We start from the raw sequence: 18,013 nt of genomic DNA on the forward strand, positions 1-18,013 counted from the left end.
TTTCTTTTTGGTTCCTTGTGCCTTTGCCAAATTTGTAATTTAGTTTTGTTGCTTCTTCAAAGAGCTTTAGAAAAAGCTGAAATTTTCAATGACAGATCAAAAGATGCAACTTTTCATCTCTCGTTGACCATAAGTGGACATGCTCAAAGAGTCACCTTACACAGTCTACAGAACACTTTTCTTATAATCTGGAATTGTGATTAAACTGTGCTGTAGTTAAAACCACAGTAAGTTAGATAGTCTAATTGCTGTTAATTTTTAAAAGCAAACCATTAGAATGTACATAATTTTACTGGGATTGAAGATACTTTATTCTTTTCAGACAGTTCATCTTATATTACAAAAATCCTTAGAGATCATCTCGAACTCCAAAACCTGGTCCTTTGGGTGGTTCAGTCAGGGAAGTAAGGCCACCAGCTGGCTCACAAGAAAAACGTCCACTCCTGAAAAATGAAAGCAGTTTATTCATTGCTGGTATCGGTAAAAACTCAGATTCTGTTTAATCATTTGATAGAAGACTGTCAAAAATCTGACGTAAGGCTGAAGCCACTAATTTTTGTTTTGTCCTTCCCATTCAGCCTTCAGAAAAAGTGTGATGTAGCTGTTAAAGTGAAAGGTTTCCAAATCCAAGTAGTGACAAAAAAATTCATAACTGAAATGCAAGCTAGGACCACTTGTTGTCTTTTATATTCATTTATAGTTGGCCAGGCAGCATCACATTTTATCAATCAGTTTCGTTATAGATGGATGCTTCCCTGTGTTTTTTTGAAACTGTAACTGTTTTAAGATTATTGTTCTTGTACGCAAAACATCTTTATAGAAACAACAGGAATAAGTAACACCGAAATCAAATTAATTTCCCCATTGGCACAAATGTAGGTGGGCTAACAAAGAACAGTGGGAAACAACAGATAAGAAAAGTTCAGCAGTAACACCTTTCTCACTAACTTAAAATCAACCAGCCAACCAACAGGAATTTGTTGGTTTAAATGATCTAGGCAAAAATTCCAACAGGTGACATCATTCACCTGTTAAGGACTAAGACAAATCAGAATTCACGTTTTCACATTCCCTGCTCCTCTGGTCAGTCACCAAGAACATGCAAATTCTCAGTTCTTTCCAGTTTGTTTTGGCTTTGAATACATGCACTTCTGTTCAGGAAATTAATTAATCCTTTTTAGCTTCAAATCACTAGAAAAGTAATTTAGTTTCTCAGAAGAATCACCTTCGTGTAGGTGACCAATATCATTTATATAATTTACAAACACAGGCAATTATATATTATAGCTTGTAATAAATATAGCTAACCTTGGGCCTGGTTTGGGAACTTTGCAAAGCTTCAGGTCATCAATTATGTCTTCAATATCTTTGGGTGTCAAATCCTCCTGTTTAAAAAAAAAAAAAAAAAAAGATTACTGACAAAACTGAGAGTCACCAGTTATGCTAAATGCAGCACTTCAAATTTATCAGATCAGTGTGACCCTAGCAGAGGTAATTTTGATCCTATCCATTAACACACATAGTGGCTTAAAGAATTTTCCTGCAGGAAAATTGAAAAGTCTACTGTCATTTTAATGTTGAAACTTTATTTTGCGTGTAGTTGCAGAAATTATGTTAAAACAAACAATGTTTGTGTTTTCAGCTTCCTCATATTAGGGAGCTGGATCTCTGCCTTACCCACTGCACACAAGCCATGACAACACATAACGTGTGTCATGCAGAATGGTGCCGGCTGCAAGAAAAAGATTTTGAGTACAGTTCAAGACATCACTTCTTAAATTAGTGTGTACTTTGCAACAGACTGCTTTAAAATGCTTTCAAAAGCTTATCAAATACCTATTTAAAAATTCCAGATTTACAACAGACCACAATCACAAAAATGCATCACTCCTCTTGTATAATCAAGACAGTAACTGAAATGAAAAATACACTGATACACCTGATACGAATGAAGTGTTCTAGCAAGAGGCCAAGAAACTAAAAGGTGCTGCAGGAAATGAGTACTTCGTGTCAATAGAAATTGGAAAACTGACCACAACTTCACAATCTGGAACAACTGGAAAATACAGGTAAGCCAGCAAAGAAGCTTCATCTTTTAAAAGGGGATGCAGTACTTACATAGTAATTGTCATTTATTTGTACCATTGGTGCGTTTACACAAGCACCTAAACATTCCACTTCTGTCAGCGTGAAGAGCTTATCAGATGTTGTTTCCCCAACTTTAATACCTAAACCAATAAATTAATTAGGTTTAGCAGTGGTTATGAACAAGAGTAATAAAGCATGAATCTAAGTACTCCATAGACACTGCATTACTTGTAGTTGGGCCTTAAAAGCATTTGCAAAGTTAAGTGCCCTTAAATAGTCAGAAATGTTTCCATTAAATAGAAGTTTCTAATGAACCATTAAGTCAATTTTCAGATACATTTTTGAGACCTTGTTTACAGGTATGAATCACTGAAAAATAACCATGAAATGACAATTCTAAGAAACACAACAGGTCTACTCAAGAACATTTTTAGTAATCAGTACAATAAAATGGAAATATAGGGACACATAGCTTTTGTGTGCTGACAGGAAATGCATTAATATACAGTGTTGAATATTCCCAAGTTAACCAACATCCTAACATTGTTAGCTACAAATTCATAAACAACTTTCAAGTTATACACAAAAGATGACTTACCAAACTGTACACATACTTAGCATCCAGGGCATGTTACTGATCTACTGCTAGAGATACAGACCTTCCCCAATATGCGAGTTAGTCCAAGTAACATCTCAGAATCTGATCTCTACAAAATACTCCATGGAAGGAAGAATACTGAAAAGCAGTCTTCCTCCATTTACTAGTAGGAATGGGATGGAAATAATCAAAGTTATAAGTAAGGCCTGTCTCAGTAGACTACAGAATCATCCTTACTGCTTTGATTTCTCAAGCTGAGAGTTTCACTTGAAATTAAGCTATACAGTAACAAGACATTTCATCTAAATATGCCTTTTTCAGACAACAGAGTATATGGAATTACAGATGACTGGCAGCTGTTCTGCAGCTCTTATCACCGGTTCTTAGAAAAAGTTAACACAGCTTTTCATAGAAGGGGAAGAGTTGTCAGTTGCTGTCTTACCCTCTCTTCTCCCCATAACCACCCAAAAAGGAGGAAAAAACCTCAACCCATACACAAAACCACTGAGTATTCCTTACAACCCATGATGCACCATTCTCAATTGATTTTTCCCATGGAGAACTCAAAAATTATGTTAACATCATGTCATCATCCAGAGGGACCTTGACAGGATAGAGGTGGGCCCATGTGAACCTTATAAAACTCAACAAGGCCAGTTTTTTCCTTCCACTATATGAAGAATTTTACTTCAGTACCACTAAAAAAAGGTAAAAAAATATAAGAAGTAAATTACAAACTTGTGTCGTACCAAGTTTCTTCTTAATGGCCTCTAAAATGCTGTCAGAGTCTCGCAGCATGCACGGCGTGGTGGTGCAGACCTGGATGTGGTATTTCCCAACAGGTTTGCGATTGTACATGGTGTAGAAGGTTGCTACTTCGTAGACTCTCATGGGAGGCATGTCTAAAACTTCAGCCACCTGAGACAGGCAAAACATGCTACAGTGAATTCTCAGAGGGCAGCAGTAAACCATTTCAGTGAAGTCAGCTGTCCTGTTTGCAGTAACAGGTAAGTAGGGGGGTGGGGGTGGCTATCAAAGCACAAATGTATTTTATTCCAAGCGCCAAGACCGGACACCTGAGTTCTCTGAGTGGCATCACCCTGCTTGAGCACAAACTCTGCTAAGCTGTGGATCAGCACAGTGAAGAGCTTGAGTCAGCTCCCCTCCAGGATCTCTTGTGAGACACAAGGGGATGCAAGGAGTCAGCTCCTGCTCACACTGCACTTGGGCTGTGTGAATGAACCAACCTGTACGAGCCTGCTCACACTAATCCATGGAAGCCTTTTGGTAAGGAATACCTTTAAGCTGGTACTGTGCTTATCTAATTCATACAGAGCAGGTCTCCTCAGTTCTGTGACACACCAGGCTACACCTGCAGATTCCTGTCCCAGCTAATAAGTAAGGATTGGAGCATGTTCTCCATGGAGCCAGTTCTAGTGCAAGTATCCCTGATCTCATTAACATGGAACCCTGGCAAACTGCTCAAGTTGAGAACTGGCTCTGGTTTCAATAGTGTAACTGTTTTATGTTCCAGTTTCTCTAGCAGGCAAATAACAAATCATGGAAAATATCTGTTCACTTAAAAGCCTTAAGATCATTTTAAACATACTATCAACCTGAAACTGAAAAAAAACTAATATACACTGCCAGCATTAATGGAGCTTTGAGGCTTTATGTTATGCTGTAGAAACTGTAGCAGACAACTGTAAGTTGCCTTTCTTTAAATGCTCATTCACCTCCTTCAGTCATTCCTCTAATGCTCACAATCCCCACCTTAAACTGAATTTAAAACTTTACACTGTAAAATTAATAGTATGCCAGATGGTAACACAAAGTACAACAGATTTATCCATACGAATATAAACCAGATTTTTTTGTTTCTTGGTGTTTGGTTACTGTCATGCAGCCTCTCACTTCGGAGCAGTGTAGTTGTTTGCCTGGTTATTTTGAAACAATTTTAATAATTAACCTGGCAAGTCTTCTGGGCACTTGCTGTGAGGTGTTACTCAACACTCCTTACATCAACTACACTAACATTGCTCTGCAGAGTCCTTACAGATTTAGAGACTAAGTATAACCCAGGCAATGGATGAAATGCCATTAATCTGGGAGGAAGAAAGCTCCATTGACATTACCTTTTTTTTCTTCCCCCACATTCAGCAGTGAACAAAATCAAGTCTCTGTTCCTATATCTACAATCACTCTGGGAGAAGAGCCTATCTGAATAGGTTTTACCTAATTTTCTATTTGTTCTGCCTGTAGTTTCTAGCAATGGGCTAATATTATATAAACAGAGTCCTGAGTTTTTCTGCATTAGTTTTCCCTTTTATTTTTAAAAATGTAGTCTCAGAGGGAATTCTCCCAATTCTGTGCCACATGTAAATTCCCATGTTAGTAAGCTTTCATTAATCAACGTTAATATTCTAGTAAGATATTGAAAGAAAGCAATAAAATTATGCTTGAAAGATAATCAAGTACTAAATACCCTGTTCATAGCCGATATGGGCAGCCATCCATGCTGTCTTTGGGCCAAATCCAGTACTGCCATGACAGCTGCAGACTTGTGTCCCTCTGGGTAGTTGTTTATGATCGCTTCTATTCGCTGGTTAAAGGCAAAGAAGGAAAACAATCAGTACTGCTCTAAAGACAAAGTCTGTGCACTGATCTTTTTTTTTTTCTGCATACCTTTAGGTTATCAGGTGTGAACTCAAATGGAGTATCTGGATTGTTTTCAGGACTGTCTCTATGCTTCAAGAAAAGAAGAAAAACGTGTAAAAATGGGTTGTTAGAAAAATATTGAGGACATATTTACTGTTGTAAAATACCTTCTCATTACACAGTTATGGTTGAGCTGCTTGAATAAAAACTATATATTCCACATAAAAATGTAGCACCAAAGTGATTAAATATATTTGGGAAAGTTATCAAAATATTGATAATTATTTAATCACTCTTGAAAATCATTACCTATTCCCATTACTTCCTATTAAAGAAATTATTTACTGAGAAATACATGAAATTATATATTGAGAAAATGTATGGTGTTGTTATCAAAATACATATTTTTAATACTGTTAATACAGTTTGATAATTATGTTCAAATTTACAATTGGCAGAGTAAGAGCATTCTGGTTAATACCTTAATAAACAAGAGACTAAAACAACAGTTCATTTTTCCCTTTACCATGAAACATTGATTTTTAAAAAGCTACACAATTCATCAAGAAGTTTGTTGCAGAATTAAAACATCTGCACATTCAAACACATTATTAATCCATTTTAATATATTGTTTTGATTTGTAATGGATTTCAACATTTTCATTTTACATACAGTTCCAAATCAAAATGTAAGAAGCAGAATTCTGAATTACTATTTCCAAAATAAGAAATATAATAGTCTAATTAGTTCTTTTTCTAATTATTCTATTAAATTATTTTTAAGGTGGTCTTCTAGGGAAACTCAAATTTTAATTATTTCTTCTATAGTCAGAAAATACAAATCTGGAGGTCTTGAAAAAAGTAACATTTTCCTGTAGTAAAATCTTAGTTCTGATGAAAATCCTTTTCCACCAGAAAATGTTCCTGCACAGAATTTTTAGCTGTCTCTAAGCAGCTCATGTTGGTTTCCTTTAAATACCTATAGTTAAGTTTAATTCCAAACTTCATACGGTTTTCAAATTGAGAAAATTGCAAACCAAAGGAAAGTTTGTGGGAAAATACAAGCTGTACTTGAGGCTTAATGTTAGAAGTAGTCCACAACTAGCCAATAATAAAAGCTTTAGAAGTGTATTTAGAACAAAGTAGCCCCCTCCACTGACTTGCACTTGCATAATTTCCTCCAGTAACCGAGGGTGATTTTGCAGTTGCCACACTCCACTCCTTACTAAGCAACAAAGGATTTAATGAAAACCTCAGCATTGCCAAGACACCTGCACACTGAAGTGAAGTTTGTATCATCAGTGAAGAACTTGGAATATGTGTGGTCCACAGCTATTCTCAGATTTAGACATTTTAATATGGAAATATTGCACGGGCAAATACTTCAACTACATCTGTTGGTCTGTCCAGGGATTACCTTTGCTTATCCTGTCTATATCCCAAAGCAGACAATATGACTGCCACCATCAGTTTGAAAGCATTGTGCCCTCACCACAGTTTCAAGTCCAACATAAAACTACCATGGATAAATACTGCGCCAAGGATGACTTTCCTGTAAGAACAGGAATTACAGAAAGATGAATGATGCCCTTTGAACACACTAATATTTTATTTAGTGTTAATTTCTTGCTCATTGTGTGGTTTACAACATAATAGGAACACGATTCCCATTATTTCAGACTGACCCTTCCAGACTCATATTTAGTCTTGGTGAGTGTCTTCTACCAATTTTAATGGTAGAAAAAGAGTTTAAAAAGCTCTCAAAAAGAGGATGATGGAGAGAAGACTGATTGGAAATACTGGACAACTTTTATTATTTTTTCCCTTACAGACCTTTCCATGTCTTAGCTGCACAGATCAATTCCACAATTCATGGTAAGTATTTCCATAACGTAGCTTTTCCTTCTCAAATCTGCATGCCTATTTTGCTATTATTTTGCCTTCTGTAGCTATTTGATAGTTAGCAATTGTACTTCATCTCAATTGCTTTTGCAAATAAATGTATTTGATTTATTAAAAATTCCCTCTTTGTCTGAAGCAGCTGTTCTTTTCAGCGTATCATCTCTAAATTTATATCCTTAAATGCCCTACATGTGAAAAGGAATAATAAAGAGTTTATATTGGAAAATACAGGTGTAGCTCTAGCAAGGTTTCACGATATATTGTAAAGGCTATAGCAGAGGCGAGCAATAAACAAAACATGTCACCTTCTATATTTTCCCTTTTCCTGAAAGGGCTTCATCTGGGCCATGGAGAGTTTGACAGTTTTCATCAAAGAGCTTACAGTTCTAGGACTCCTAAGCAGTTAGGAATTTATATATATAAGTTCTCCAGTCTTACATTTGTCTGACAATGCCATTTATCTGAGACTTACAGACACTGACATGCTTCTAAATGACATGGGTGCATTTCCATGTTTTTTTAGGATACAGATTCTAGAGAGCAAGATGAGAAATAAGAACACAGTATTGGAAAGAGTGTTATTTTAAATTACAGAGTGGTTGAAGTTGGAAGGCACCTCTGGAAGTCATGTGAGTCAAACTCCCCTGCTGAAGCAGGGACACCCAGAGCTGCTTGCCCAGGACTGTGTCCAGATGGCTTCTTCTGAATCTATCCAATAAGCGAGACTCCACAACCTTTCTGGGCAACCTATGCCAGTGCCTGTCACTGTCATAGTGAAAAAGTGTTTCCTGATGCTCTCTGAGGCCATTGCCTCTGGTCTTGTCACCTGGCACCACTGAAATGAGCCTGGCTCTCTTCTCTTTGCACTCTCCCCCATGCAAGTCTTCTTCCAAGTCTCTTCTCATGCTCCCGAATTTCCCAGTCTCATGTGAAATTTCCACTCCCTTCGTACATACATTATTATCACATTTCTATTGCAGAAGAGAGCCTATTTAAGTAGGAACACCTTCACTGCAAAGGCTACCCAAGCCACAAATGCCAGTGGCTCCCATGGAAGCCACTAAGGCTGCTGAATGGTCACCTCATATTCCTTTTGCTATACAGACCTGTGCCATTTTATTATTATGCTTTCTTCTTTCCCAGATCCATCTGTCTTTCCTGACACAGAAAATTATTACAGAGCACTGAAGAATTACAACATAATAGTTAGAATAATTTAGTTTCCATGTATACTGCGAAACCTTGGCCTGAAACTTGACCTATGTTCTATGGTAAACACCAGCCCAGAGCACTGTAAACCAAAATGAGAGAACTGGGGGGTCTGCAGGGGCAATGTTTAAGGCAACAACCTGCTCAGAATCCACATCAAATCAGCCCTGAAAAAACATGTATTACTCCTCCTTTAAGGGGAAAGTACCCTACATTCACTACTCCAACAGAACTCAAAATATAAACTCTTACTTAAAGAATGGTAGAAGTAGTCTCAAACACAGGTATCTCACTGACCAACTTCACAAGTAACTAAACCTTGAATACAGCAATTCTTCAACCTTTTGTGCTGAACCCCCTGTGCAGCCCTATGACAAAGCCCACATCAAGGGCTGTTGATGTGTTAAAGAAACTCAGTCTGTGTATTGAAAACGCTGAAGCAGCAGAGCTAAATTTTAGCTGATAAGAAGGCTAAAATCAGGTAAAAGTCAAGTACAGAGAATGCATGTTTCAATTAAGAAAGGTAATCATAATAAATGTCTCTGGAATCAGGCCTTCCCTACCCATCAGAATGTAGAAATTTGGAGCATCACTCTTACATTCCTATGGGCAAACAATCAATCTAATTTTGTACTTGCTATCCTCTCACTGGAAGTGTGATGTAGCTGCCTGTGATGGCACTTACTTTAATGACTGAGAGAAAGGCTCTTTCTGGCTGTTTCAGAATACCAAAACATTTCAGCAGAAGTTCTCTTACTGACTTCTGTGTGTTTCTGTTAACATGTAACCTGTTTGCAAAGGGAAGCACAGGCATGCCAATCAGAAATGCCTTTTAATACTAGATTTTGTGATAACCAGGGCCCTTGCTAGCCTGTCCTCTGCTGTTACAACACAAATACACTGCATGCATTTACCTTCCTCATGTACAGATGAAAAGTGCAAGAAGCAGCAGCGATAAGCTTTGTAAAACAAACCCATGACATTTGTGTGTAAACTGACATACTAAGGGGACCCCCACAACAGGTCTGAGTTACTCCCATGAGTCCTGCACAAGCAGTTTTTAAACAAACTTTTGACATTTCTGCTTGTAATTAAAAAAAGACCTTAAATTTTTTTTTCCTCTACAGAAATCCAGGGGGAGTCCAATTTTCTGATTGTACATGAACACCTGGTGTTGATGAAAAGAATGCCTTTGTCTCAAACCAGCAGGACAAGCTTCCCTTGAAATCTCCCACTTTAAGTACCATTCGGAATTTAGTTAGGGCAAACAATTTCACACACATATAGTGACATCCAACTGTCTTCTTCCCATTACCTTTTACTTCAGAGAAGAACAAATATTACCTTATTAGAAAACAACTGAGAAAAAAACAAGGAAGAACCAAGTTCTTATGCTCGTTTAGCAAAAATTCTGCTGTGGAATAAGTCATCAACGATGCTATTAAATAAACATCTGCAAAGCACACAGATTTTCTACTTGCCTTCCTCTGTTATCAGGCGCCTCCCTGCAGCAAATAATTTAAACAATTACAGAAATCTTGAATTTACAAAGCTATCTAGCTTCATATGTCAGACATAAAAGCCATTAGGGTGCCAAAGACATCTTTTGCCTGTCTTCACCAACCTCCAACAACACTTGAAGTTTCCTAAATTGCCAGACTACAGCATTTCCTCTATACCTTGAACACCAGCTCTCACCCTGTAAATCACCAATTCCTGCTCAGATTTCTGGAAAATTACACAAAGCATATACTGAGATCCTATTAACTTCATTTATGATTGAAGCTGTAGAGACAGCTGCAGAAAGGAAATAACAACAACGTGTCCAAAAATCCTGAGCACCTGTTTTCAACAGTGGTCAACTCTAGTAAAGGGCTGATTTTCACCAAGTGTTGGGAAAATGCCAAAATATTCAGCTGTTAAACTGCAGACCAGCTAAAGCTCTGAATGAAGCAGAATGGCACAAAATATACACTCTCTTGAGATGCTTCAGGTTCTCTTCAGAGGTAGACAGACAACACAGCTGCTTGACACACGAATTCAAGGGCTTTTTAGTTGTTTCAATGACTACTACTGTTTATGCCTTTCATGACAGTGCTTAATGGCCTCAATTACAGCTCATTGTACGACCTGCTGTATCACACACAACAGGACATTTTCATTGAATTATTTTCAACTCCTGTAAACCCAGCTAGGACCTGAGCCCATGGGTAATTCTGCAGCAAATTTCAGAAAGCAAGAAACCGCACCTGCAAAAAGTTTAATGAGATTCAATTACAAACTCAACTAAAATAAATAAAGGAAACAAGAACTGGTTTATAATGAAATAAAGTTTAAACAAAGTCTCATCTGCAAGCACATACAAATTACAGAGCATTTTCACTATATAAAGCAAGAAACACAAGAGACAAAAACTAAAACAAAGCCTAAAATAAAACTCCATTACAACTCTAATAGAAGGCTCTATTGAAAAAAACCCTCTTTGTAAATACCAGTAGGTTTCTACAGCAAAGTTCTGCCCATCAGAAGCTTTTAGGCAGATCTGAAAAAGCACATGCCAAACTCTTCTGACCCATCCCCCTTAGAGTAAAGCAGATTATTTACCACAAATAAGGCTCCAGAGGCATTGCGCTCAGCTGTTCCATGCAAGTATCGGATCTGCCTTGCCTACGAGCAAAGTACAGGGTTAATAATGCACATACTGCCAGTGGCTGCTTCCACAACCAGTCTGATTGCCATTCTAACTGGAAGCCACTAATTCTACTGCCATCACTAATAATTTACAATAAGTCTAGAAGAGATTATTAAGGGCTCTCCTGTACTATTAGGAGAGCAAATCTCTCGACTCCCACCTTGACCAGTTGAAACAATGTAGAAATTAAAGGTTTTAACTCCGCTACTGCTTAATTTAAGCGCCTTGAACACAAATTCTCATCCAACATTTCATGAAGAATTTCCCAATTTCTGACTTTACATACTATCTGCTATAAAGCTTGCAGAAACCACCACTGCTACTGAATTTCTTCTCCAGTAAGCATTTGCTACTGAAGTTCTTCTCCAGTAAGCATTTGCATGTTTCTTCAGCTTAATCGAACCAAACGCTGAGAACTGGCACAGGAGGGCAAATGTAAACACAGACCTGAAGAATGAACAGAACACAGACCCATATGCAAGTTCTGTTCAGCTATTCTCTGTACTCTCTAACATGCCAGAACAGATCAAGATTTTTAGATTCTGGCCGGTATTAGTAAGATTTGATAATTTTAACGCAAGTATTTACTCTATTAAAAATAATTTTATATTAAATTACGTGTATTTTAATACTTGATTCTTGAGCAATTCTGAGCTTTCTTAAAGTAAAATCACAGAATGCTTCAAGGTGGAAGGGACCTAAAGATCATGTCGTTCCATGGGCGGGGACACCTTCCACTGGAGCAGGCTGCTCAGAGTCCCATGCACCCCGGCCCCGAACGCTCCCAGGGATGGGACAGGTCATATGGCAGGGAAAGGCTGCAGCCATCCCGTGACATTACACTGCGAGAGCCGCTGCTAGAACACTGAGCTGACCAGGCCGTCTTTGCAGAAGAGCCGGCACTGCGGGTCCGCGGTCCATAGACTGGGATTCCAGGCACGGCCCCACCCCCGGGCCCCGCCGCGGCCTCCCCGCTGTCCCGCGGCCTCTCCCGCTCCCGGCCGGCGGTGGCGGGGAGCCCTTACCGAGCGTGCGGCAGCGGCGCGCAGAGCAGCGCACAGGAGCATGGCGGCAGCGCCGATCCCAGCTCCTGCTGCTCCTCCTTGTCCCGATCCCTCTCCTTGAGGCCCGGGCTCGCCCTCCGCCCAGCCGCGCCAAGGAGACCCGCAGCGCGCATGCGCTGGGGCGCGCCCGCAGCGCGCGTGCCCGCTCGGACAGCGGGGCTGTCCCGGCCCGCCGGGTGACCCGGCCTCTGGGGTGCCTTGGGGTGTCCGCGGGAATTTCAGCCTCTGTGGCACGCACCGGCGTGGAGAAAACAGATTCCTTCGGAAACAAACGCTGGTAACAGCGGAAAAGGGTTTTTTTTTCAGCCTGTGTTTCCCACCTTCCTACCCGCTTGTTGTTAGGGCTCGCACCTATGTTTTGTCCTCCTTTAGGAGAAACAATAAACATTCATTGTATTTTTGGCTTCTGATAAGCGTTCTCGTATGACACCGTAATCCAGGTAATTCAGTACAAATGCTGGAACTGAGGATCACAGAATCACAGAATGGTTTGTGTTGGAAGGGAATTTAAACATCATCTGGTTCCAGCCCCTGCCATGGGCAGGGACACCTCCCACTAGGCCAGGCTGCTCAGAGCCACATCCAGCTGGGCTGGAGCACTGCTGGGAATGGGGCATCCACAATTTAGCTGGGCTAGATGGGAGTAACAGGCTCTTCCTTAGGTGCAGCTGGTTCCTCACAACAAGGTTTACAGGTCCATCCTTGTGTGAAAAACGCCAATCACTTGTTTTTAAAATTTTAAAAGTTTAATAGTAATAAAATGTTTCTAAGAATAGAAATATAATTAGAGTAATAATAATTTGGACAATTAGTATTTAGGACAATACGAGACAATAAGAACAAAGAGTTATGGATGGTCCAGGTACCTTTTTCTGGGCAAAATAAGCCCAGAAAAAAACACACGTGAACAGAGGATTAACCTTTAAAAACAATAGCCTGTGGAATATTCATACACCTCATACATAATGCATAAATTCCATTCAAACACAGGATTCTGTCTGGTCAGTGTCAACTTCCTCCTCTTAATCCTGACGGCATCTTCAGAACTGAGCGAGCCGGGGAGAAGTTGGTTTCTTCTGATAAGAGGCAATAAATTCTCTTCCTCTGAAAGATTTAGGTGTCCTGTGGCTGCTATCTGGTGCAAGTACCTCAGTCCTTTCTTAAAAAAATATCCCACATACATAGTTTCTATTTTAACATTGTTATAACCTAAAACTATATTTAACACACTACTTAAAATAATTAATACAGCATAACTTTTTAATATGACACATATAATAATAATTTTAATATTTACAAAAAGCCAATCATAAAATACGCATTTTCACATCGCATGACACCATAATCCAGTTAATACAGTACAGATGTTGGAACTGAGGATCACAGAATGGTTTGTGTTGGAAGGGAACATAAACATCATCGGGTTCTAATCCCTGCCATGGGCAGGGACATCTTCCACTAGGCCAGGCTGCTCAGAGCCCCATCCAGCTGGGCTGGAGCACTGCTGGGAATGGGGCATCCACAATGTATCAGTGCTAGATGGGAGAAACAGGCTCTTCCTTAGGTGCAGCTGGTTCTTAGGAACGTGGTTCATAGGTCCATCCTCGTGCAGAGCCTTGATCATTCAGGTCTTGTGATGAGGAGCACAAATGTACCCTTTCCATTGTCAAATAAATGCACATTTTTCGAACAGCAGCCAAGAAGCAAGTCTTTTATTCCAGTGAGTACTCAGCATTCCAGATTGGCAAACATCTCTTACCATGTCATCCTTCTCTCTGAGGAGGAATCTCCCCTGCAGTCCCCACCCTCTCATCTACCCTGGCTTTCAGTGGGGCAGCCTTCTTAATTTCATTAATTTCACACTGAAAATCTATCCATGCATATTTTATTTTTTTACTAAAACTCTGATTATTTGAAAGTTTACACTGTGAGAAACAATTACATTTAATAAGTACACAGGAGAACAAAAATTCAGCTTCCCTTACAATGTTTTCCTTTATCCAAAGCACTAACTTTCTTTTTCATCTGCTTACTTATGTTGAGAGACCCTCTTTTATTTTGCAGAAACTTTCAAAAAGGCACGGTTAGCTACACTACAGCAAACTGAATTGTATTCAAAAGATTTCATGATTATGGCATGAATTTTTACTGTCAAAATGATCCATCAGGGCATTTGTTGGGACAAAAGGCCAGGTCAGTGAGAGCCATGGTGGCCATGCCTGTGTAAGTGCACCTGAACAAAGAAAGGTTTCCTGAAAAGAAATCTGGTGTATGAGGAGACAAGTGCCACAGTACATCACACAGATAGCTCTAGGGAAAACCCAAAACAGGAAACATTGCATGTATCAGGATATTTTAGGATATTTATTGCTCTTTCAGATAATTGTATGTATACCTACAGGGATATGAACATATGTGCACAGGTATACTTGGGAGCTGTTAGTGTAATTAAAGTCCTTTTAACAGAATACTTTTCATTTGCACTGGGGATCAGGCACGATGTGGTACTAGCTCTGATTAGATTACTGCCCTTCACATTTGGGTTCACTGTAGTGGTTGTGTTCCTGCTACTTATTCATGATTTCCACAATGCTGGCAGATACTATCAGCATTTTTAATTTAAGTACTGCTACAGTATTTGGTATTTCATTGATTTGTTTTCACTGTTTCCTTGTTCATAAACCTCATTTTTTCACTTGCAATCAAATAATTAATTTCTGTGCCATTTGATTTCTTTATTAGTATGCATTATGCCCAATAATTGCTTTCAGGCTTTGGACTTATATGTAAATAATAGTAGGGATATTTAATGGCTGTTACATTACTCTCCATTTTGAAATACAAAAATAAACAAATCAGCTTTCATTAATCTTTAACCCATTATTCATGTACACATTTACAGGCATTCACTGTATATTTTCTGACATTCAAAAGTAGTACTTTCAGCCACAGCAGTACAAGTAATATTAACCAATCATACATGAAAATGTTAGATTTTTATTATTTTTGAATCATAGAATCATAGCACAGTTAGAAGAGACGTTAAAGATCAGCTAGTTCTAACCCCCCCTTCAATGAGCAGGAACACCTTTCACTAGGCCAGGTTGCTCAGAGTCCCATCCAACCTGGCCTGGAACACCTCCAGGGATGGGGCATCCACAAATACATGCTCTAGCATTAAGTAATATAAATAGCATGTAATTTGCAGTGTGGGGACTGTGAATGTTGGCAAGCCATTAGAAGAGATTATTTTGAAAGCAAGTCCTCTGGAGAGAACCTGAAATCTATCAGATGGTATCAGAGGCTTTTTATCCCATTAAAATACCTTTAAATAGCTCTGGTGTCATGTATGTAAAGAGAAAAAATAAAGGCTATTAAGATCTCTCTGGTCTTTCAAAAAAAATTTTTTTTTAATACGTTAGTATGTTTGTATTTAACCAGTACAGAGATCTATTTTAGGAAGTGTAAAAAACACAGGGGACAAACACAAGAGGTCATATTAAATAATTAAGACCATAAAACATTGGAAAACAAAACATTCTCAGTTGCAATATTCATGTTGCAGTGCTGTACAGAAAACCAACCTGTATACCCAGGAGTGTTTCAGACTAATAAATGTTTTTATCCTTTTGATAGGTTAGCTTTAGTTAATCAAAAAATGACATGTACTAAGAGAAAAATTAGTGTAAAATATAACCTGAGACCCATTTCTAGAGGCAAAGTGCCTGCTTGCTTAACACACTCACCCATGAACGGTAAAAATTAAAATGGGTATTTATTAGCATCACAGAAGAGCTTTTTCCAACAAAAGATGACTGTATGGGCAGTGGAGAGATTGCACATGGAACCACTTCCACAGAAAATTCTTCTTTAGAGAAATAACTACAAGAGACTGAAAAGAAAATGCGAAGGGACATAGAACATGGAATCAAAACAACCCACAATTACTTTTGTTAACTATTTGCCCAAAGGCATTGTGCATTTTACAAGTCCTTTGAAATTGTATTTGGACTTTCTACAAATGCAGTTGTTTCAATATACTGTAGTAGTTTAACTTTTATGTGAAAGTACATCTCATATTATGTATGAAAGTGTAAATGCACTCAAAGTTTAAAAATAATCCTAATTTAAGATACTACTCAGATTATTTAGAAATATGTAATGATAACTTAAATGTAGGTAGATAGTTGTGCTGGGAACAAAATAATCATAGTATGTAATTACAACTTTGTTACCCAAAGATGAAGATTTCTTTTAGAATGTGATTAGGAATTATTGAATTTATTTTTCAGATAGAAAAATGTGAGGAAAATGTGTACTGACCCCCAGTAAGCCACAAGAAGTCACCAAGAGCTGGAAAAGAACACAAGCCCACCATTCCGTGGGCATCCTATTCCATGGGCTCTGTTTTTCTCCTAATCTGAGAGAAATTCAATTAATAGTCATCAGACATTCATAATCCCTGATTTGCAGCATAGGAAGGGCACTAGGAACAAATTCTTCTGAATGAATAGAGTGGAATGAGGAGGTAAATACATTCACAGACTTAGCATTAGATACTTAAATGCCCTGGCTGGGGACCTGCACTCTTTCTGGAGTTAGCTGACCCCTGTGCTCCCTTTCTACAGAGCCTGCAGAGCTACTTTCCTAAATTAATCTCCCAAGTCAGCAAAATCTGTAAGGAAGAACATCTTCCAGATAATGTACACAATTTAATTTTAATTCTTGAATTGCTTCTGTATTCAGGCTAAATATTAATTTGAGATGAAGAATGTTTTGATGTGTAAATAAACTGGTGTTAGAGACATTGCTTCTCTCTTCAACGAGGCTATGACAGGCTGGTGTGGCTTCCATTGGCATCTCCTCACTTTTTCATGTTAATAATCTCTGAAGTTCAAACACCATTCAGAAAAGGTATCAGCCTCTTTTTGCAGCAGCTTTGAACTTTCTTTATTCAAAAGGGCAACTAGAACTATAATTAGGTACAGCTAGCTGTCATTATATAGCTCATTTATTATTTATATCTTCCTCCCACAGTGCCTGTGAACCTCACATCTTGTGTTGGCAGAGATAGGAGTCTGAATGTTGCTTCCACAGGCTCCAAGCAGCACAGTAATCCCTGTGGCATGGCCCTGGATTTGTAATCTGGGCTTCAGGATGCTGACCAAATGCAACCAGTGAGGTTACAGCCTGTAGCATCCCACACTCAGAATTTACTGAGGCAATCTCTCTCCACCTCTCAGGCAAGCAATCCAGATGAACCCTCCTGTAGACAGCTACTCCCCGCATGTACTCTAATTCTTGTCAGTCCCTCTCTGAGGTCTCTCCCCACCTCATACTGGGTAAATGATTGTTTTGATGTTTTGTGAGTTATTGTATTACCAAGTTCTGAAAGGTATCTGGGAGATGGGAGAAGAATTAAATGTAATTTTCAGTGGAGACAAATATGGGAAAACCATAATTGGATGGAGTTTTAGGCAGTTTTCTTTTCAACTCCTGGTGGTCAGTAACACAACGTCTTTTTACAAAAACCCTGCATGACCAGAATGGTCACAGCTTTAGTAACAGGTTGCATTGCTTTGTCATGGTCTTCAAGAACAAATTTCCTCTTTTCTGCAGTATGCAGATTAATCTTTCTGGGATGCCTTCTTCCCCAAATCCTTCTCCATGTAGGACTAGCAGATGGAAAAGCTAGAACTTGAGAACAGCCTGGTGGGTATTGAGTGGGTGAGGTTAAAGTCAAATTCAATAGAATTGCCAAAATAGATTTGAAATTTCTGTTTCTTTTTCCCTGCCCCCCCC

At 38.8% G+C, this 18,013-nt stretch overlaps 1 protein-coding gene across 1 annotated transcript; it reads right to left on the bottom strand.

Annotated features, from left to right (window-relative positions):
• Nucleotides 1-287: 287 nt before the first annotated feature.
• Nucleotides 288-12,333, bottom strand: NDUFV2 (NADH:ubiquinone oxidoreductase core subunit V2). Its single transcript, XM_064705861.1, has 8 exons — nt 12,173-12,333; nt 11,060-11,122; nt 5,372-5,434; nt 5,172-5,288; nt 3,436-3,604; nt 2,119-2,228; nt 1,309-1,385; nt 288-443 (listed from the first exon to the last, which is right to left on the bottom strand). Exons 1-8 carry the CDS (start codon nt 12,212-12,214, stop codon nt 350-352), a joined length of 735 nt encoding a protein of 244 aa, XP_064561931.1. The 5' UTR covers nt 12,215-12,333; the 3' UTR covers nt 288-349.
• Nucleotides 12,334-18,013: the final 5,680 nt, after the last annotated feature.

This window comes from Zonotrichia leucophrys, chromosome 2 (genome assembly GCF_028769735.1).
Source record: "Zonotrichia leucophrys gambelii isolate GWCS_2022_RI chromosome 2, RI_Zleu_2.0, whole genome shotgun sequence".
Classification (NCBI taxonomy): domain Eukaryota; kingdom Metazoa; phylum Chordata; class Aves; order Passeriformes; family Passerellidae; genus Zonotrichia; species Zonotrichia leucophrys.

Coding starts and splice junctions, on each gene's coding strand:
- NDUFV2 (XM_064705861.1), bottom strand. CDS start 12,214: ATGCTCCTGTGCGCTGCTCTGCGCGCCGCTGCCGCACGCTCG. Junction 5,435..11,059: donor CCTCTGGAGCCTTATTTGTG/GTAAATAATCTG, acceptor CTTTTCTTGAAG/CATAGAGACAGTCCTGAAAA. Junction 5,289..5,371: donor TCACACCTGATAACCTAAAG/GTATGCAGAAAA, acceptor GCCTTTAACCAG/CGAATAGAAGCGATCATAAA.